The 23,176-nt window shown below is 38.5% G+C and overlaps 1 protein-coding gene and 1 pseudogene across 5 annotated transcripts in view; both read right to left on the bottom strand.

Moving 5' to 3' along the window:
- pip5k1ca (phosphatidylinositol-4-phosphate 5-kinase, type I, gamma a) overlaps positions 1–12,876 on the bottom strand; it is a 38,346-nt gene extending 25,470 nt beyond the window's left edge. The window contains exons 1-5 of one of the 3 annotated variants that reach the window (XM_017478992.3): positions 12,525–12,876; positions 1,772–1,800; positions 1,541–1,627; positions 1,257–1,387; positions 110–227 (exon numbers count right to left, since the gene is read on the bottom strand). In XM_017478992.3, coding sequence (XP_017334481.1) covers positions 110–227; positions 1,257–1,387; positions 1,541–1,627; positions 1,772–1,800; positions 12,525–12,645 — 486 coding nt within the window. In that variant the 5' untranslated portion in view covers positions 12,646–12,876. The remainder of the gene's footprint in view (positions 1–109; positions 228–1,256; positions 1,388–1,540; positions 1,628–1,771; positions 1,801–12,524) is intronic. The other 2 variants (XM_017478993.3, XM_017478994.3) reach the window with 2 other exon arrangements.
- Positions 12,877–16,500: 3,624 nt separating this feature from the next.
- LOC108271043 (phospholipid hydroperoxide glutathione peroxidase-like) lies at positions 16,501–22,911 on the bottom strand (annotated as a pseudogene). 2 transcript variants are annotated; one of them, XR_001813788.3, is made up of 8 exons: positions 22,757–22,911; positions 22,195–22,289; positions 19,678–19,822; positions 18,829–18,980; positions 18,517–18,541; positions 17,516–17,575; positions 16,982–17,039; positions 16,501–16,879 (listed from the first exon to the last, which is right to left on the bottom strand). The product of XR_001813788.3 is annotated as a phospholipid hydroperoxide glutathione peroxidase-like, transcript variant X1 (transcript). The 2 variants fall into 2 exon arrangements; XR_001813789.3 differs by lacking the exon at positions 16,982–17,039.
- Positions 22,912–23,176: the final 265 nt, after the last annotated feature.

Here is a 23,176-nt window from a genome sequence, read left to right as displayed (position 1 = left end):
AGAGACCCAAACACTCGAACAACATTTTACAGGTTTATTCATTTATTGGCATGCTGAGGTGTTCCTGCTGTACAGCGTTATCAGGTTAAACACACCTCTCAGCTCTTACCAGATAGTCATCGGGACGAATTCCAAACAGCTCCCTGAAGTAACGGAAAGCCACAGGAGCATACGTCTTGAAGCGGAAGTCTGGAAAGTGGTGGGCAGGTGTCAGGTTGCTCCCTTCACTGAAATACAAATAAATATAGATACAAATACATTTATCATATTTAGCAGAAGCATCTCTCGAAAACCACTTCAATGAACCAACAATAGGGACAATACCGCATGGATTATCTTAAATAAATGACTAAGTTACACAGTAGCAATAACCCTCATGTTTTTAAACCTGTTGACCAAAAGCGATGAAGTTAATCCAGCCCATTTGATATTTTCTAAAATCATCTGTATTCGGCTGCTTCTTAATTAGTAATAATATTACATACAGTCCCGTCTGAAAGTAGGTGGAGGGGACTGGCATTGCAGGTGAATTAATGTCGTGCTTCATTTTTACTTTCTCCTTTTCCTTTTCTCTGCAGAAGTAAAAAAAATCAATGGCTCATATTAAGGTTTCTGTGTCTGTCTCTCTCTCTAACTGTGACTGTCTGTCTGTGTCTCTGTCAGTCTTTCTACATGTCTCTCTCTTCATGTCTCTGTGACTGACTGTCTCTGTCTGTCTCTCTCTGTGTCCATTTGTCTGCCTATGTCTGTCTTTGTCACTGTATGTCTGTCTGTCCCATCTTTTCATGACTGTCAGTGTCTGTGCCTCTGTGTCTGTGTCTCTGTCTGTCTGTGTCAGCGTCTGTCTGTCTGTGCATGTGTCTGTTTGTGTGTCTGTGTGTCCGCCTGTCATTAATTCAGTTTATTCTCTTACATTTCAGTAGATGGGATGGAAAAAAGATTGTGTAGTTGCCATTCTTAGAGGTTTCTTTATCTTTTCTGCCCTTATTTTTCTTTCCATTTCCTCTCTCTTTTGTTGGGAATTTAGGGCTTCTGAAGGATTTGGGAGGTACCCTGCTTCACCCCTTACTATACAGTAGCATGCTGAACAAATGAGTAACAAAATAACCTCATTCTGTAATGAAAAATAGTTAGAATCCACAATAGGGACATGGGTCTTGGATTTATTTAAATAAAAATAAAATAAATAAATGAATAAAAAAATTTTTTTTTAAATAAAGTGTCTCTGTGTCTCAGGAGTGAAAATGAATACTAACCTAGGGAAGAAGATGCTCTCCACTACATAGAAGTCCTGCATGAGGACGTCCCGCTCGGGCTTGGAGCTCAGATTGCCCACCGTGTAGCCAATGCCGAGCTGGATGGCTCCTTTTAGTGCTGATGATGTGGTCTGTGGAAGAAAGAGTCAGAGGTGATGATAAGGCAAGACCAATGACATCATCACTGGTCACTTAAAGTAGGTGACATTTTCATTTTAGTTCTCAAGATTTGTTGTTGTAGTAACACTTGTGTTTTAATACTACAGATAAAATAAAAGAAGCACCTTCTTGTACGTTGTCTCTCCAGAAGCGTCCACTCCTCTGTGTCCCATCTTTTTCCCGAGGCCTGGCTGGCCTGAAGATGATGCCATCTAACAGGGAGACACATGGGAGAACATATTAGCACTGCTTTTTGACCACATGGTGTCCTTTTAATGACACTAATGCAATAGAAGTGGGCAGTTATCTGCTGGGCTTATGATTTACTGCAAATAGACAGGCCAGTTAATTCATACCTCTGTGATGAAAGCCTTTTTGACAGCATCTGTGCAAGAGAAAGAAAAGACACTAATTAATTTACTTTCCCTCTTAATGCAGGCCAGGCGTCAGCCAGGAGGCATCAGATGCTACAGAGAGGTGAAATCATGCTTTATTCCTTCCTCTCTTCTTTCACCATCTCATCGCTGATCACATGACCATGTTAGGAGAAGCGGTTGGCTCTCGCCTCCTGTGTATCTTCTGTCTCTAGGCTGATCCAGACAGAACCTGCCACTGAAATTAACCAGGTACTGGGAAAGGTTACACTTCACACCACAAAGTCTCAACTAATGTATCATCAATAAATGGACATGAAACCATGAAGTGATTACAGTTCTGTCTCCATTTACAGATGATTCATAGAGATCTGTACTCCCTTGATATAGGTTTCCTGTTCTCTTCCATTCTGTTAACAGTTCCAGTAAAAGCCCACTGCAACAGAGGAGTTACTCTGCCAAACCTTCTCTTCCCTTGTCATTTTAATCCATCCATAAAATTAATCTTTGAGGAACGATACACTATTTCATTTAATGCCAAAACATATTTAAAATGGCCTAGGAACATCTGTGCATTTTACTATCATAAAGAATGCCAGGATCTATGAATAAACATAACACAAATTCAAAATTCGGCATATCCTCTGCCATCCTGAATGATTAGCTAGCTAGTTAACGTCTAGTAAACAGGTTTGTATTTGTCATGACTAAACACAAGCAGGATTTCAGTATCAGAGTCACAATTCGCTCCATCACATTCTCAGTAATTTATTTAACAGTAGCCAATTCGGTCAGAATATACCACAACAACCACAAAATTAGTAGCTAGCTGTCATGCTATAACAATTCAATGAATGAACATTTATACCACTCATGTTTTTATTAGTACTCTCATTCTACCACGAATTGATCGTATCTGTAATAACAGCTAATGCATAGGGACTTGCCTGGCGGCTGTGTCACATAATCTAAACCGAATAATAAACCGATTAATAAACTTATTTAACAAACACTTATAATCGTTGATGATTAATGGAGATTATGGAAGGAGTCTCCACTGTCAGAACTTTGTAATAGTCAGAGATAACTTTTTAAACAAGTCTTCACGACAGGGGAGTTTACGGTTTTGGTGACATGATAAGCTGCGTTTTTTGTCTTATTAACTTCAAGGGCGAGAAAAAAAAACATTGGTAACACTGGCGGGCTGGGCCGGTGATCCGGGACAACATGAACCCCAGCCACTTGTCGGGTTTTTTTTTAACAGAAAAAATTGCGTGTAAACTGAAAATCCATCATACGGATCTGGGTGCTCCATGGTAACCCATTGAGGAAATGTGATGGAGTTAAATACTGCCATGGTTATCTTGGTTTCCCTGATGTGAAGTTTCCTACACTTTCCTGCTGCATCCATGGTGTAGGCAAAGTATTCTGTCACTGTCACATGAGACAGGACATAAACCATAACAGAACACACGTGTCAAAAGTAAACAAAGTCAATGTCACTGAGAACCGGGAAGCACGCACAGTCGCGCATCTGGCTGATCCTGCCCGAAAAACATCACACAACTGAACAAGTTTCACCGACATTTGACGAACAGAAATGAAATAATGAATCCCTGAACAAAGGGGGGGTCAATATCAAAAGTAACAGTGAGTATCTGGTGTGGCCTCCAGCTGCTTTAAAGGGAATCCCGACTATAAAGACTTGTATGACTTATTAGATTAGCGCTGACATCCGCTATATAAATCTGCTATACAAAAACACTCTTGATGTCAGTTTTTTTTAAATAATAAAAATCCTTGCACTCGTAGGTCACCATTGCTGTTCACGTCGCAGTGCATTCTGGGTAGTGACGTCAAATGGTTGCAATGGTCTTGATTCTCCAGCAACCCTACAGAGATATAAACATGTCTTCAGCCATTTCAATTTGAATCCGAGCATAACATAAGCGAGGAGGCTAATATAGAAGACATTACTCGAAATTTACATCAAAATGAAGATGATCAGAGAGGTGAGGAGGCGGGAGTGGGGCAAAATCCATAGTGGCAACTGCACGCATCTGTATGCCAACCGAGAGCATCAGTTATCAGTTATCTCTCCATCGTATACTTTATCCTGTTAAAATTCAGACGGCCAGCGTGCTGTCACCACGTTATGAGAAAATCTGTGCTATTTACACAGCTTTTGTGTGTACCACGGTAGACATTTCTTTGGAAAGCTTCTTGTGATTCGATTGATATAAACCGTTTTGAAATACAATCACAACAGCAGCTACGATCAATGTCTCTGTCAGACCACCGATACCCAAACACACACTTACGAAACGGAGGCAACTCACCTCATATGAAGCCTCATAGTAATCCACTGATCAATAACATCATAACAAAAACAGTCTTGTTACACTGGAAAAGGTCCAAACAATCCAATTATATAAAAATATAGTAAAAAATAGTCCACCTTTCAGAAGAGACCAAAACCATACATGTCCTCTAAATGGTTCAAGAACAGCTTTAATTTTACTTTGGGCATGCCTTGGCTAGGCGTTTCACACTAAATTTACAGGAGCTTTACATTATGAGAATATACAGAAAAAACGCACTAACAAGATGGTTGTATTTACAGATATCCCCTGAATCACAGCACACAAAAACTAGAAAATTACAGCCAAAAGCAGCACAGTGTGGCATTCTTTTTCTGCAGTGAGGGCTAGTAGCTAATTCTTTTGAGTGCTCAAGTACAACCTTTTTACCTCATTGACTCAGAGTGCATTGCGCATGTCATGTAATGGCGGCCTCCGTAGGTTCAAATATGTATTAAATATTAAGGATTTTTAAAGTAATTAACATATTTCATGTGTTTCTAAAAACATATTTTAGTAGGAGAGGGCAATTACTGCGTGTTAAGGCCTACAAGTCTTCATAGTCAAGGTTCCTTTTAAGTACTACAGTGCATCTCATCCTCATGGACTGCACCAGATTGGTCAGTTCTTGCTGTGAGATGTCAAGTTCTCCATTACGTCTGGGGGGACACATGGTTGCATGTAACTTTCCACTGCAAGGATGATCAGCTGTCCTTCCTGTCTCCTTGTAGCACTTGATTTCATTTCATTTGAGGATATAATTTGAGGCCACCACCCAGTCTCTGATTATTGTCCAACGAGTGCATGCAGCATTGTGACATCACAAACTAAGCTTAGAGAATGTAGCATTGTCTGAATCAGTTTTATGCAGAAAACCTGGAATCTGTCCCATTTTAACAGATTTGATCTAAAGACAATATATTGTCTAAAGACTATTTATTCAGAATCAGGCAGCCAAGAAGATTTATATCATGTAAGATGATATATCTGGGTGCAGTGACACTTTAAACTTGTTTGTCCTCAATCAGTTCTATGTTACATTATGTTGTAGGCACTTCTTAAAGCATTAAACATGCACAGCCCAGGGCACATGAAAACATCCACTCACAAAACTCCGACTCATTCCTGTAACAGGCTTCTTCATTGATTCATTCTTCAAACACCATTAGAGAGTGAAAATACGAGTTTGGGTCTTGGCAAATCGCTTAAATCCTGAAATCCATCGAAATTCGGCAACATTGTTACACATTCATCTCTATAGCATTTCAACTTTTCATTCATTAATCTGCTGTTTGTGATCAGTGACCATAAAATTTCCCATGATCTGTGATCTGGAATGACCAAAAAGTGTCTGTGAGGATGAAAAACAGCTTCCCTGGGGGTCTGAGCCTAGTCGCATGGAGCCGAACACCCAGATGAGCCTGCACAAACTCCCATTCACCCCGTTTCCATGGTTCCCTGATTGAGGTCAACTGGCCTTTTTCTGAGTCTGCACGTGCTTGTGGACTCGACAGACACTTGCTTCCTTCCACACTCTAAATAGAGCATTTGCTGCATCGCAATTCAGCACATAGGCACACACAAAGAGCAAGCATAGGGCAAAACAAAGAGGGATGTGTGGGATGATGCAGCAAAAGAGGCCTCTCTATCTAAAGGCATGGCCAAAAGAGCCTCCATGGTGCATCTGAACGCTGAAGACTAGAATCCCAGAAATAACAGCTGTAGTTAGGGGTGAGTGATATGACAAAAATATCATATCACTGTTCTTGAAGGGATGTCTTTAATACACAATATGTATCATATGATATTTGGGTTTGCTGACAACAAGACAGTAGTGTTGCATCATGCCTGTTCAAGGATTTCTACAAAATTTTATTTTTAATGTTCTAAAAATTAAATGTTTATTTTTTCTTTAAAAAAATAACATTGTAAAGGAGAAAAACAGATTTACGATTTCATCATGTATACAGCGATCAGCCAGAACATTAACCCCACCTGCCTAATACTGTGTAGGTCCTCCTTGTGCTGCCAAAACAGCCCTTAGCAGCAGATCCTTTAAGTCCTGTAAGTTGCGAAGTGGGGCCTCCATGGATCAGACTTGTTTGTCCAGCACAAGGATTGAGATCTGGGGATTTTGGAGTCCAGGTCAACACCCTGAACCCTTCGTCATGTTCCTCAAACCATTTCTGAGCTATTTTTGCAGTGTGGCAGGGAACATTATCCTGCTGAAAAAGGCCACTGCTATTAGGGAATATCGTTGCCATGAAGGGGTGGTACTCGGTCTGCAACCAAGGTATTCTGATGCTCACTGGCCCATTGTAGGTGCTTTCGGTGGTGGTCAGGGGCCAGCATGGGCACTCTGACCGGTCTGTGGCTATGTAGCCTCATACGCAGCAAGCTGCAATGCACTGTGTTCTGTCACCTTTCTATCCTAGCCAGCATGACCTTTTTCAGCACTTTGTGCTACAATTTGTGCTCTCTGTGAGATCAGACTTGATGGGTTAGCCTTCGCTCACCACGTGCATCAGTGAGCCTTGCGCACCCATGACCCTGCTGGCAGTTCACTGATTGTCCTTCCTTGGACCACTGCATACTGCGAACACCCCACAAGACCTGATGTGACCCAGTCGTCTAGCCATCACAATTTGGCCCTTGTCAAAGTCCCTCAGATCCTTATACTGAATAATATTTTTCAAACAGTAGAGCAGACCAAATATGAATAACAAAACTTCCACTATGTATACACTGCTAACTCTTTTCCTGTTCCTGTCAGCTTATGCTTTTTTTTGCTGTCCCAAAGAAAAAATTAATATCATGTGATTATCTTTTCAGTATTGTCTTTTCATTATTGTCATAATGTCTGTGTAAAACGACATGACTGTGTCAGCTAGCCAGACAAAATTACTTACACAAAATAATTTACTCACCCTCAAGTTGTTTCAAACCTGTTTACTGTTTTCAGTGTAACACAAAAGGAGAATTTTAAAGAATGTTTACTTGGGCATATTAGCTGACTTTGAAGCTCTATATACAGTTGAAATGATGCCTCAGGCACTGCTATGGAGCTCATTATGTTTTGCTTGGCCATTTCCCCCAGGTCTGTGACTCTTTTAAAAAAAAAAAAAAAGATACAGTTAACCTAATATTAAACCTGTGTTCATAGCCATTTTTATCTATTTTGTTTTACACAGTATGCACACTGTTCTGCATAGTTTATTATACAGAAATAAATGTGTTTACATAATTTTTCTTCATCAAAATTTTGTTCAAAATAATCTGAGAAATGAATTAAAACGTGACTCGTGAAACCAGTATTGTGAATTGAATTGAACTGTGACTGAAGTGTAAAGTTATACCCCTAACTCTCCATCCATGTGAAATCAGAGTGGAAAATAAGGAAATAAAAATGCTGGCAAACTGACAGTTAGACCTCTCCTGGGACAAAAAAGAAATTGATTTGTCTGCCACGAGCTATTTATCTAAATAAATAGCTTTATTTATCTAGCTTTATTTATCTAGTTTTCACATCACCTAAATAACTGTAGGAGCTGATTTATGTTATTGATGTACACAAAACCAACGCTTGTACTAACTGTCTATCACAGTGACAAATGGACCAACCCTTGACAAAGCTGGCAACAAAATTAGGCGACTCAAATGGGTTTAAATGCCTTGTTCCTTGACTACGCATTTGGACGAGAGCCGATCTGGAGAGGAAAGTCGTGACCCTGGTAAGTGATTCTGATTGAACCAGTGTGACCACTTGCCTGAGTACAATCTACATTTTCTCAGTGTGTATAAGCAAACAGAAAAGCCCTCACAAGAAGGCAGTACTTGGAAATATAAGGTAATATTGACCCATAAATGCATCCAAGAATAGGGTGGTCACACCTGAACAGGAACTCCCTACCAGGCTAGATTTTGGTCTTTGTACAAGAGTAGCTTTAATCCTTAATAATAAACTTAATTTATAACAACCATGTAACTAATCCATGTACTTAAATTCCCCATCAAATCAAAATTGAAGTTTTGTGGCTTTTAGTATGAATTTGTTAGCCTTAAGGTTATCTATAAGCTAGTGCGCCAAAACAATGACATACTCTTTAGAAGATTTATGCATTCAAAATTTAAAGTCTCTCTCTACCACCGATACAGATCAACAATTTTGATGACATCATTCTGCACTTCAGCTTCTCATCAGATTTTCTGTCTAATCAAACTCTTACTTCTGAAGTGTCCCAACTCCAATGTTATAGCGGCTTAGCCGGGCTGTGAGGTAGGCTAAACGCTATAGGCTATTTTAAAAAGGGGAGGAGCCACTCGATATGTCACACCCTAACGTCCTGTTTCGGTGGAAATTATGTCAACACATCGAATTTAAGCTGCGCGTTTCAAGGAACTTTACTTGTACTTTAAAGCTGGTTATTTGGCTCACATGCCACTGATCGAGTCTTAAAAATCAGTTATCAGTCCACTTATACTGGTCCATAGTTACACCTCAGTTCATGTAAATCTGACTGCTGTGTCTAACTGAAAGCAGCCTGCACACAAAATTAAAACACTCTAATTGAGTTGTTTTGACACAATGTGATGTTCATAGCTCATTTAGAGGAATACATGACATGTAAAAGAAAATGAAAAAGCTGCAGACTGAAACACAACTTAAGTCAAGACAAGAGTCGTACATCAGCTTTACAAGTAGACATTCACTATAAACGTGTATTATGAAGGAATAAACCTCTTGGGTGTGATGTTACCAGAAAATAATCAGTGCCCTGAAGTTGATCATTTTCCACATATTTTCAACAGCACATCTGGAAGTGTTTTACTCCTTTCACATCACGGCAATTTACCAACAATTACTTTTATTTATTTATTTATTTAATTTAATAACAAATGACATATCATGCTTTTAAACAGTAGGTCCCTCACCAGCCTCTCTTTTTCACTCCTTCTTGATGTTAGACAGAAGTATGCAGCTTATCAAGTTACAGAGAAAAGACAAAGTCCTCTGTCCTCTAAACTTTCATAGGGATTCAACAGCATTGTCGTTTAAGACAAATATAAAGGTGTTTATGCTAAAATAAACACCCTGACTGACTGAACCTGACAAGAGGAGAAGTACAGACTCACACCCTTCTATATTTAACAGTGAGGATAACTTCCCAAGTGACTATAAGCTGGTGTGATCACACTCTTTCTATAATGTGCTTAAAAATGAGGAATTTCAACAGTAAATCTCAACGAAGACTCGATACAAGAAAGTTTAATGTACTTAAATTGTAGTAATCCACTCCCTGAATCCCTGAATTGCATGCTAAATAATTCTTTATAAGTGATTATTAAAAACGGTGAAGCAAGCAGTCCTGCCTAATTTGATCAAATACTCATATTTCTTTAAGTGCAGGAACCATGTACAGTATTACAAAGTAATAAGAAGCAAAGTACAAAAGTGGTACACAGAAATAATCTAATAAACCCATGGAAAGCTGTCCTCCTCTGTGAATAGACACTTGTGTTTTGAGAGAGTGTCTAGCACTCTTAAAGCACCCTTAAAGGAGAAAGAGTACTTTATATGGGTTCTACACACGAGTACCTATGTGGAGGTGCTACAACAGAAGTTTCACAGCAGGAATGTACAGCTGACAAATCAGCAGCAGTTATGTGATGTGATCACATCGACATGGACCGGATTCTCAAAGGAATGTTTCCAACACCTTGAGGAATCCATGCCATGCATTTTCCTAATAAAGTGCCAATGACATGCATATGCAAGTAAACATTTATGCACATCAATTTTCCCAAAGTGCCTTTATCATTTAATTCAACCTACACTAACTGCTCAGGGCAATCAGCGTAGCTATTTGTAGATTACATTAGCCGTCATCCAGCCTGTGTAATGATAACCATTTACAAGTTGCCATATTGTTCAAAGACAAACACAATCTGAAATGAGCATCTGTTCGACAACACATGCTAGCACTAGTTCAAATATACTCTAACTGTAATGCTGAAGAGGCTAAGCTGGAAGCTGAATGTAGGCAAACTTTCAGAACATTATCAACCTTGCCAACAACTAACTAACTAATTAATTAACTAATGGATATGTTTTTTAGTCTGATAGCTTGGTTTTAAAGAACACAATTTGGTACAATTATAGAGAGAGACATGGCATGAATAAAAAATCCCCAAACACTTGGCTAACTGCAATTCCTTCTAACATTCGTCTAGAAATAATTAACAGCACCTCTTACTTGGCGGTATCAGATTATCAGGAATTGCCTGAGTAGTTGAGGAAATAGCATAATGCATAATTAGCCATGAAGATAACACCTCAACACTATGAAGCCTAAACAGCAGGATGAGAGAGAAACATGATCTATACTTGAGATGTCCTAACATGAAAACATTGGCTGCATGATCATTTGAGATGGCCAAAATGGCCAAAGTGTTAGGACAAAGCCAGACATGGCCTGCAATCCTCTCACTGCATGAGTAAAGCTCTCAGTGCAGATCACGTGGTGAAAAGAAGAGAGTCTGGAAATGACAGCAGATGGGGATTATAAGATGCTTGACTTACAGACAACAGTGGAGGAGCCACTTAAAGCAAGACAGGCAGGTTTTCTCGGATTTAAATGTTTCTTTCTGCACTTAATGATCATAGCATGAAACAACAAATTAAGCAGCAATTTCTCAAACTTTCACATGATGTTTAATCTCAATTTTTGAGTCACATGGATAAGAGGAAGATGATGTTGGTACACTTTCTATCTCATAAAGCATCCATCCATTTTCTATACCGCTTTCCATGGGGAGCCTGGAACCTATCTCAGGGAAGGCATACAATTGCACACACACTCCGGACAATTTGGAAATTGGAGGAAACCACAGGGAGAACATGCAAACTCTGTGCACACGGGGCGGAGGCGAGAATCGAACCCCAAACCCAGAGGTGCGAGGCAAACATGCTAACCACTATACCCCCTCTGCACAATATTTATGGAATTATATAACTATTACACCTGTATTTTAGGCAGGCCCAAGTGACATTACTTATAGACCTGCTTTTTTTTTTTTCGAGATTTAAATAAAAACAAAATATAATAAACTTTAATAACAGTAGGTTGTGATTTTCACCATTGGAACAAAATATATATAAATATATAAACCAATCTCACACACCCCATTTGAGAACCTCTGATTTAAGCACCAGGCAGATCCCGAGTGAGTCTCGTTTTCTGTCAAACATAAAAGGGAGTCTAAATTGTAGGCTACATGCCAGGCTTGGCTCTATCAATAACTCAAGTAGATAGCTATTGACAGAAATGCTTTGTCTTGTGTACTGAAAATTAAGTAGGCCTTTTAAAAATCTTGTTCATTCCTACCACAGAGGAGTACTTGATCTAGTTAAGTAAATTTCTTCAGTTCCTCAGGTTCAGCTTCCTCTCTGCGACTGCGTGTAAGTATGTTATGTGGGAAACAATGGATGATTATTCTGATATTTCAACTCCATTTATTAATATTGTGTTAAGGTGGCACTTTTTGCTTCAAATATCATACTAATAAAAATATTCATTCAGCTCATTTAAACCAGAATGGATTCAGCACGTGTGGCAATTTAATATGTCCAGATTTAACTAAAATCACTGTACTCAAGTACACTTATGTGTGTGTGTGTGTGTGTGTGTGTGTGTGTGTGTGTGTATTATATATACATATACATATACATACATACATCCTGGGAAATTACAGCAAATCAACTGAAGACACATTAATTACAATGTCCATTACTTACAAGAGTAAGAACAACTAACCAGTATGTCCTACTTTTATAGTTCAAACTCACTCATTACTACCTATCACTATGATAAGCAACAAACCTACTTTGAGCCACACCTGCAAGACAAAATTACTGAGCAATTTAATGACAGAAGCAGACCTCAGTCCTGCACTGGGACAGCTGGTAAACAGCCTCCAGTGTGGCTTTGCCTAGTGATAGCTGGTAGCTTTCTGTCATTTAGCGCTAGCTACTGTAGCTAGCTACAGGCTAACCAGCTGTCATTATTTTGGTCTATACAGATGATTGTTTATTGAATTACATTAAATATTTACTTTGTCTGAAAAGCCAAACATTACAACATTTAAATAAACAAACCACCTGAGCAGATAAATTAGTTAGCTCACCCCGAGCTAGCTAAACACCCAAGTAATCTGAGCTAGCTAGCATCACTATCCATCCAAAGCCTCGCATCACTGTCAGGTGTAACGTTACGCTCTGATCGAGCTGCTGAATTTGGGATTTGGGACGGTTGTGCTCCAATATTTCATTGTCTATTAAATGAGATTATGTGTTTATAAACTATTTGGATATGTACCCGGATCACCTGCATCCATCGTTGGGCTGTCACCGACCCCAGACTCCGGTTCGTCGTCGGATAACGGGCTGCCATCCTCGGCCTCAGCCAGGCTGCTCGCCCCATCGGCTGCCGCCTCCATTCCGGGTCTGAAAGCTGAAAGCGCGCGTGCTCGTGCCTCTGTCCCGCTGTCCTGCAGTCTACCGGCCAGTAGCTCTCAGCAGCGCGAGCGCATTGTGAACTGAGGTGGATGTGACCGCGCGCCCTGCTCCTCTCACATGCACTGCCATGTAGTGGCTTCAGGCTTTTCTTTTCCCTACATCAGACTCCCCTGTAGCGAGCAGCGTAAAGCAAACACAGAACCCTCGGCTGATGCTTGTGGAACAGTGCTCTCTATTGGTCACATATTATAAATGCGCGCGCGCGGGTTTCAAGGTCTAGCCCCAGGGGCCAAATGCCGCCCGCTTCTCTGAGAATATATGATTATGAGAATATATGACTGCAATTTCTCCTTAACACAGCTAAAATGCTGGCGAATGACTACACGTGCCAATTCATTTACAGTATGATATTAAGTCATGGCTAATTACAAAAACGCAAAGCGATTTCAAAAGAGCTGGAAACAAGAATACTATTTTATTTTAATGAGCGTAGCAAATCCGTGTTCCTCGTATGTCAAGAGACTGTTGCAGTAATTAAGGAATTTAATATCATGAGACGTTATGAAACATATAATGGACATTGTAAAAATAAAAATGTAAAATTAGAGTATAAGAGGGGACAGAAACTGAAGCAGCTGAACGGTCTCCTGGGACCTTCTCAAGCAAACACCTCACAGAATATTATTAGAGCTACAAGTGGCGATGCTTCCAACTACTACTCATGAAAAACCTTCTGTGAATAGGAAAAGTCCTTAACTAAAATAGTCAATGTTATTTTCCTGAAAAGAACAAAGCGCTAATTTATGAATATCATCTTTTGTGTCAGAGCTAGAGCTGTCAGGTGATACGTATATCCTGCTGCAGGTATCCTACTGTGTTCAATCAGAATTGTTTTATTCACCATATACATTTAGCCTACATGTAGGCTATTAGGATTCTTTCTTGGTGTTTGGTCACAACACGATACATTCAACACACACATCACAGACAGCCCAGCGACCATCCAAATATACAAATATTGCACCCAATATACAAGTATTACACCTTAAACGGAAATGATAAGCTCAGTTGTAATTTACATTACAGTGGAGGTAGAAATAGCAGCCGGATGCAGTTTAGGGTGCAATAAACGGAGTGGAACAATTGTGATATATAATAAATAATAGCAATGATATATATGTATCTGACAATATTAATAAATAACACATTTAATATATAGTAATAAACAGTACTATTTATTAATAATATCTAAAATAATAATATAACAAAACTACTACTACTACTACTAGTACTACTACTACTAATAATGATATAAAAGTATGTAGTGAAGGAACCAGGAATACAATTAAATTTGTAAAAACATTTAGTGCAAGATTGCTTGTTACTGGCAGGTCAGAATTGTAGAGGCTCCCTAGACAGTCTGTTTTAATAACAGGAATTACCAGGAAAGAAGTTGTTTTGATGCGACGTGCAGTTTTGTTATCAGGGAGCGGAACTGCTTGCCTGATGATAGTTTTTGGAATAGGTAATTAGCAGGATGGGAGTCACTAATGATTGTTCCTGCTCGCCTCTTTGCCCTGGCGATGTACAGGTCTTCCAGTGATGACAGACTGCAGCTGATGATTTTCTCAGCAAGCTTGATATGCGTTGAAGCTTCCTCATTTCTCTGCAGCAAACCAGATAGTGATGACAGACGTAAGGACGTACAATGGCAGTATAATATTGCACCAGTATAGCCTGGGGTAGATGGAACTTTAGCAACTATTGCAAGAAATAAATCCTTTTCTGAGCTTTCATGTTGATGGATGATCTATGCATCTCCTATTTGAGATTCCATGTTATCATAGTTCCCAGAAACCTGAATGAAGTAACAGTGCTCACTGATGAGTTATTAAGGATGAGTGCGTGAAGATGTGTGTTTCTGGAAGGTGATGTGCATCTCTGTGGTTTTAAGAGCGCTGAGCTCAAGGCTGTTCCGGCTACACCAGGCAACTAGATGTTTAACCTCCTGGTGGTATTTTGACTCATCACCACTGGTCAACTTCACAGATGCATCACTGGAAACACAGTCATTTGTGTAGAGCGAATATAAGAGGGATGAGAGGACACAACCTTGTGGTGCTCAAGTGCTGAGTGATCAGGGTTTAGAAATGCTCTGATTGATTCTCACAAATTGCTTCCTGTCAGAAAGGGAGTACATACAGATGGAGCCAGGTACTTGGAAAGTGATGAGTTTCTCTTGTAAGAACTCAGGGACAACGGTATTGAAGGCCAAGCAGAAATCTACAGAGAGAATCCTAGCATATGTGTTTGGAAAGTCAATACAAAGTGAAGCCCAATTTTATCTTCATCATCTAGAGATCTGTTGCTTCTGTAGGCAAATTGCAGTGGAGCCAGAAGATTCTGAGTACTGAGAAATCCAATCACCAGTCATTCAAAGGTCTTCATGAAAACTTAGGTGAGGGCTACTGGTCTGTAATCATTAAGGCCAGTTATGTTTGGGGTTTTTTTTTTTGGAACTGGGGCAATGGCCGATGTCTTGACACATGCTGGAACAGTATTCAGCTCCAATGACCAGTTGAATATAAATCAACTAGTATAACAGATGTAAATTCATGGAGTGAGGAAAAAGGATTGCATTTTAGAAACATTACTCCCATACTGATGGAGCATATTTTTTATATGACAGATATATCTTTGCACCAGCCTTGATTAATAGAGAAACACACACCTCCGCCTTTTTCTTATTGCCAAAATCATGGGCTTGATCCACTTTGTATAGTTGAAATCCTGGTAATTCCACTATAGCATCTGGAAATGTGTCGTTCAGCCATGTCTCTATGAAGCACTAACTCAGTTGACTGAAGTCAGTTAAAAGTACTTTTTTGTGCTTGCAAGGATTTTGACTTCGTCGAGCTTGTTACAAATTGAATGGATGTTAGAGAGGAATTGGAGCTCTAAAATAACTCCACTGCACAACTCGGAGAAAATCCACACCGGAACTACAGAAAGTAACCCGAGGACCCTGGAGCTGTGAGGCAGCAATGTTACCAGCTGCACCCCACATAAAAACGTTCATATGAAATCAAGACAGCCTAAAAGGTTTACAAGCTCAAAATGGCAGACCTTTTTATGAATTTAAATGTGTTAAAGGAGCAGATTGTAAATCTGATAGCCTTCTGATGCATGGCAATATTGTGAATCACTGTTTTAAAGGTATGCTTGACATGATGTGATTACTACATGTTCTACAACACTTAAAAGCTGCACCTTTAATTATTTTTGCTTGCAGTAATAGTAATCAGTAGCACTAATTTCCTAACAAGTCCTAAATATTATTATATATTACTATATCTGTAAAATATTTGGCTTGGTTAACAGTGTTCTCTATGGGTCGCTCATCATGAGCGCAGACAATGACACACACATAACACACACAAATGCATCCCTATTGCATAGAGGCCTTGGAAACTTTCCATGTAATAATACTTTACTCTTTAACATGAATGATTTGATATTTCCTATTTTCTATTAAAAAAGTTTAAATTAATTCATTAACCCATCTGCAGCCTCAAAATCTGTTTACCTGCAGTGTGGAAGATGAATTACTATAGCACTTATTAGAATTAAACTCATACATTTGGGGTTAAGAGGAAGTCAATATTCTGTTGTTGTTGTTTTTTTTTGTTGTTTTTTTTTTTAAAAAAAAGCAAAGCAAAATACATTTTATTTAATTATAAATAAGATGTCACCAAATATATGGTTTGAATTCTGTGCTTCAATGCCATCTATGATTCTTACAGAACCAGAGAAAACAATCATTCAAAATTCTCATATAAAGTGGTATTAAGACTTTATTCAGAACTTATAAGAGTTTCAAAATGAGTACATTGAGTAATTTCTGACTGCAACTGTAATGGTCTCTTGAGACAGTATTATGGTAAAGAAGGAATGGGGTCCCTTTCCAGTTAACCATCTGTGCACTGGTGATCTTCCCATGAGGAGTTGCACGCCAAATGCATCAAGTTTGTCCTTTCCACAGGGCGGTTTTCAAAACAAACTGTCATGAATCCATGGGATGACGCCACTAGCTCCCAGCAGGCTGCAGGAGAGGATTGGGAATGGAAATGGAAATGGCTGTCCAAGAGGACATCTAGCTCAAGGTGAAATTAAATGCAGGGTTTACAGATATTTCAGTACATCTACTTCTATTGCCTGAAAAACAGAGACAGATGTAAATTTATAAAACTTTAATTTTAGAATAGACCATAACAATTCTTGCCTAAGTGTTTATGAAAGATAACACTATTAACATACTGCACTGAAAAAGTGGCTTCTCGAGAAGGAACTTCTGTGATGCTGTCTTCAGATTGGTCTAAAATAAGGAACATTAGAAGACAGCTGTCCTCATGTCACCTTCTTGATAATGCAAACACTGTGTATCTAATAAGCCTCCTCTCAAATGGAGCACTGCGATAGTGATAATATTTTGAAGTGTCTTTGATAACTATACTGGCTTTGCTAAATACTGCAAAGCATCCAGATATCATAGCTAATGCTACCTCTCCAGCAGTAGCTATTTAATATTATTGGCTAGCCAGGTTCACTAACAAACTAACATTAGTAAAGGTATTATGTAAGTAAAACCAAATGCTAACAAGCTAGCTAACTTTAGGCCAACTATTATATTTTGTAAATTAGTAGCCAAGGTCACTAGCTTTCATGTGTGGGTTTTTGCATCACCTGAACTGAGAGTGAAATAGATTTCTGATTTTACCTGAATGCAAATAGCGTTTGTCTCAAAGTTTTTGCAAATGTAGTGCAGAAAGTGAGAATATATTTTCTACTTACAATTGGATCGCTCAGTGGTGAGTATCTCTTCACAACCTGGCCTTTTCGGTCAATGAGGAACTGCACAAATCACACATCAGATATCAGTGTCAATTTATTCTGAGCAAAAAGAGCATTTAAGGCGGAAACTATAAATGAACTTCAGTGACAACAGTTTAAACTTTAACATACACTCACAGGACATTTTAATAGGACCACCTGTACACCTGCACATTCATATGCAGTTATCTAACAATCATGTGGCAGCAGCACAATGCATAAAATCATAGAGATCCAGGTCAAGAGTTTAGTTAATGTCCAATAGCATACATTCTGTGTAAACTCTAGAGGCTGTTGTGTCCAGGAGATCAGCAGTTTCTGAAATATTCAAACTAGCCCATCTGATATCAATATCCATGCTGCAATCAAAGTCACAGAGATCACACTTTTCCCCATTCGAATGTTTGTTGTGAACGTTAGCTGAAGCTCTTGACCTGTATCTGCATGATTTTTTGCATTGCGCTGCTTCCACATGATTGTCTGATTAGATGTCATGAGTGTGCAGGTGTACAAGTGTTCCTAATAAAGGGGACAGTGAGTATAAATCCAATGATTCTCAAAATTTTGAGAAATCCCTCTATCATATTCTTCTAAACACTTCACAGTACAATGCCATGAATGGTAGATCATCTAGAAACCGACAATCAATCAAACAAATAAATAGACTAACAAACCAAAACATTTTGAGGGGGAACCCCCCCTCCCACACACACACACACACACACACACAAGAAAGTGTGTTTGTAAAATATATTAAGGAAGTAAACCTATATAAACCTTAACTACAGTGTAAGAGAAGACATGTTATAATCTTGTAGATATGTTACACTGGCGTCTTACAGGTTAAATTTTTACCTTTAGTCACAATTCTTTTTTTTTAAAAAGGGAAAAAAGTAAGGTCATGATACATGGCATAGCAGTTGAACTGACCCCCAAATTAATTAAATTAAATAGGCACATACCTTGGTGAAATTCCATTTGATTCCACTGGGAAAACACAAAAGACACATTTTAGCCGCCAGGTTTATATTATAGCCATTATACTGTGTCACTGTGAAGTGAAAAACAAAGCTTGACTCAGTATTTTGTCCACTGTGTAATGTGAATTTATACTGCTCTAAAGATGTGTAGATTAAAATCAGTTTACACTGTTACCGTAACAAGAGTTTTAACTTCCCTCCAGTTGTCTAAGTGCTTGCTTTGGTGCACTCATGTACTAAAGGTTCTCATGTAACTTGTAGCCTGTTGAATAGGCCTGAATAGTGCTGACTTACTTTCCTAGGAATCCTTTGCCATTGGGTTGCGCTTTCAACCACTTCCACAGGTCATGAGCTTCTGGTCCGTTTACTTTAATCTTGCTGAATAAGTCAAATTGCGCATTGTAGGATTTGGCATATTCTTTGATCTCTTCATGGGTGCCAGGTTCCTGATTAATAGATAGGGAAAAAAATCCAGTGTGTTCTCATATTGATCAAGTGTTATATCTTTAAACCTATCTGTAGTTGATGGTAAAGTCAGGAAGTGTGGTGATGATATACAACCCACAAAGCTGCAGCATTGAAGCAATGTGGAAAAAAAAACATCCCAACTAATCCCTCTTAGACTATATCTACTTCATAAGTGGGAGGAGAGAGACCAGCACAAAGAAAGCTGTATTTTGGTATGTTCTGGAGGTTTCCATATTCATACATATATGACAAAATTTTCTCTTAGAAAATGTGTGCCAAAATTATAGACACAACTCAAGAAAATCTTAAATAGATCATTCTTAGAAAATGATCATTCTTAAAAAATATTATATTATTTTTAATGTGTTCAGTCACTGAGTAAATCTCGCTCAGACACGATGTCCTGTTTTTCTGGTGTATAACTATGAGGTTGCACACATGTAACAACATTTTCATTTCTCTGGAACCATTGTATATTACGCTGTATTTGTACTAGCTCTACCTTATTAACTTATTACTGAAATATACAGCAGTTGCTCCCTTCATACATATACAGTACTGTATATTCCTCATTTTAAGATGTTTATTGTTTTCTTACTATTTACTCATGAAGCCTGAGGACTACAAAATTAAGAATGAAAATGAAAATTTGAAGCATGTATAAAGGCATCATACCTGGTTGCCAAACTGATTGCATGGGAAAGCCAGGATGGATAAACCTCTCTCAGCGTACTTGGCGTGCATCTGTGCAAACTGAGAGTAGTTCACTGGGGCTTTGGCTCATTGGGTGGCAACGTTGGTGATGATAACCACCTTGCCTCTACAGAAAAAATAAATAAAGACAACAAGGAGGTAAGTTTCAATTTGCAGAAAATATTTCTCTTACTGATAATACAGTTCTATATTTTACACAGAAATCCTAAAGACAATCTCTTAAATGTCTGGACAGGGGTAGACTGAGGAAATTATACTTAAAAGTAAGCACTGAAAGTATACATAATGTGTCCTAATCATACTCATTTTAAAATGGATATATCCAGCCAAGACTTACACAAATTAAAGTAAAAAACTGTTAAAAAAAAATTTTTATGCTACTTTTAAATGTAGTAGCATTAGAGTATTGAAAAGTAAAAGGTAAATGTTTTTTACTGCTAAAATTAAGTTAATGTAAAGTTTTCATGTGAAAAGTTATGTTTTATTAATAATCTAAAACTGTTAGAAGATCATTTTTGTTTTAGCTCTTATGTCATGTCAAACCACTCCCTCCATTTCCCCAGAATGCACCACATACTACAAACATGGCCGAAAATGACTACAACTTCCAAACACACACACAGACACTTTCACCATCTCCAGCGTTCCGATTAGACACACCTACTACCAATTACACTCCCACTCACACCACTCCTTTATAGAGACTGTTCACATACAGCTGCAGTGTGAAGTATACGCTCAGTTACATTTTGTCTCTGTCATTACCAAGCCTTGATACCGGGTTTGATCTGGTTTTGACTAGAGCTGCATCAGCTAATCGATAATAATCAATTATGAAAATCGTTGTCAACGAATCTCATTATCGATTAGTTGGTCTGTGCACGGTACATTTACCCACTACGTTACTTTTGTTCCGAAAACACACTTCGGAGAGTAAATACTAAAGTTGTGTCCCAAATGAGGTACTATACACTTACATTATGCACTATATACTCTACTACCTAGTGCAGTGTTTCCGTGACCCCTAGTGGTCAGTGGTGCAACTGCAGGAGGTCAGCGGAAAGTTTTAAAAATGTTTAAATAATATTATAAATTTTTGTTAAATGTATCAAAATATATTCAGATAAGATGTTTTAAAATTAACCAATTTGCTTATTCGCATGCATTCACAAATATCACGTTAGCTGAGCTGACGATCAAAATTTATTTACAAATGAAATGATAATTTGCAAAAACCTATGAGTGGTAGACAAGTTCAAGTGTCGCACTGATGGATAAAATAAATAAAAGATAATTCAGAGAGTCAAATTCAATGTCACACCAACAACAAATTGTAATTGAACGTGGTATTTGTACCAATGGTATTTGTACCAATCCCTGGGGAATCCATGGCACGTTCTACCAATCAACCAGGGATTGCTAGGTGCTTAGGATTGCTAGTAGAATTCAGTGCTTTTTGTGCATCCATAAAAAGTAATGAATAAATACTTATATTTATATTATGTTATTAGTTTACATTATATATATATGTATATGTGTATATATATATATATATATATATATATATATATATATATATATATATATATATATATATATAAAACAAGAGCCTGGACTAGTATCTGTGTAGCCTGTTTGGTGAGGTAGGGTCTGATTTTCTTGATATTGTACAGGATGAACCTACAGGACATTCAGTTGTTGAGATGTGGTCTGTAAAGGTCAAGCTGTCATCGAGAATCACCCCAAGGTTCCTGGCCTTCCTGGTTGGCTTGAGTGTGGTTGATTGAGGGACAGTCTGGGATGACGAGAAGCTCAGATTTTGCCAGGTTGATTTTTGTATTCATGTATTACTTTTTATGGATGCAAAAAAGCACGGAATTAAACTACAGTCCTAAATGAATAATATATATTCTGGTGTGTGTGTGTGTCTGTGTGTGTCTGTGTGTGTATTGGGTTCTTTCAGTCCTACCCCCCCCCCCCCCCCCCCGATTAATCAATTAATCGAAAAAAATAATCGGCCAACTAATCGAATATGAAAATAATTGTTAGTTGCAGCCCTAGTTTTGACTTTGTTCACGTTTACAATCTTGTCCCTTTGTCTTGCCTAGTTTGGACTGTTTGCCTGATTGCCTGACCTCTGCCTGTCTTTGTTTATTGATTTCTGCCTTTGGACTTGTTGTTTTATCCATACCTGCAGTTGCTTCTGTTTGTTTCTCCATTTGCTTAACATTAGCAAATCAACTATGCCCTTTTGCCTGTAAACATCATTCAGTTTCTGTATGTCTACTTGCTCAAATGCAAGACAAACTCTGTGCATTTAATTAATTAATCAGAAGAAAAAAGTCCTGTATAAGAACCAAACAGTCAAACAAAACAATATTTAGAATCTGAAGAAGACAGGCGAACGTAGTTAAATATAGCCAGTTAGCAAAATAACATGAAAATGATCTAGTATTCTTCTTATTTTTTGTCGCCTACCTGTATTTTTCCAGAGACACTTCATTGCCATCGATATCTGTGACAGTGAAGTCATAAATAGACGTGGCTGTTTTCCAGTCCTCCACCTGTGCAGACTTGGGAAGGAAAGAAAGACAAGAGATCATAATTATAAAGGAATAATGATAATTTATTAGTCACATATACATTACAGCAGTGTGAAATTCTTTTTTTTTCACATATCCCAGCATGTGAGAAGGTTGGGGTCAGAGGGCAGGGTCAGCCATGATACAGCACCCCTGGAGCAGAGAGGGTTAAGGGCCCAACAGTGGCAGCTTGAACCCCTAACCTTCCAATTAGTAACCTGGAGCCTTAACTGTCAAGCCACCACTGTAACTAACTAATTAAATAACACCAACACACACACACACACACACACACACACACACACACACACACACACACACACACACACACACACACACACACACACACACACCAATCACCTCAGTCACTATGTCTGATCATTAAATCTAAAGAAGATCTAAAACCCTCCTAGACACTTTCCAATCTTATTGGTATTATTTTTAGCACAATTGCTTACCATGATTTGCAAGAGGATGGAGAAAAGGAGCGAGGACGGTAGGAGCTGCATGGCTGCCTTTCAAAAGCTACTGAAACAGAAGACTCTAACTCTCTTGCCCTTTAAAATACTGAACATTACACAATCTTATCACAATGTGATGCTTTGTGCAGAGAACAGAATGCACCCTGAACACAGGGCACTGGTTACAGCCTGACACAAACACAGACAGCTGATAAGAGCAGAGTAATAACTGATAACTGTCCTTTTCACTCACAGTATCACAGAAAGACCCAGTACTGAGAAAGAACCGGACTGACAGTACACACACATAGTCTTTTTCTAAATCATACAATTAAGTGAGTGCAAAAGGTTACACCATAATGTGGGTACATCCTGCAATGACAACAGTTTTGGCATGACCGTGAAGGTCTGAAAACC

The sequence above is a fragment of the Ictalurus punctatus genome, chromosome 10 (genome assembly GCF_001660625.3).
Source record: "Ictalurus punctatus breed USDA103 chromosome 10, Coco_2.0, whole genome shotgun sequence".
Lineage (NCBI taxonomy): Eukaryota > Metazoa > Chordata > Actinopteri > Siluriformes > Ictaluridae > Ictalurus > Ictalurus punctatus.
This window is presented reverse-complemented; position numbering and strand designations above follow the sequence as displayed.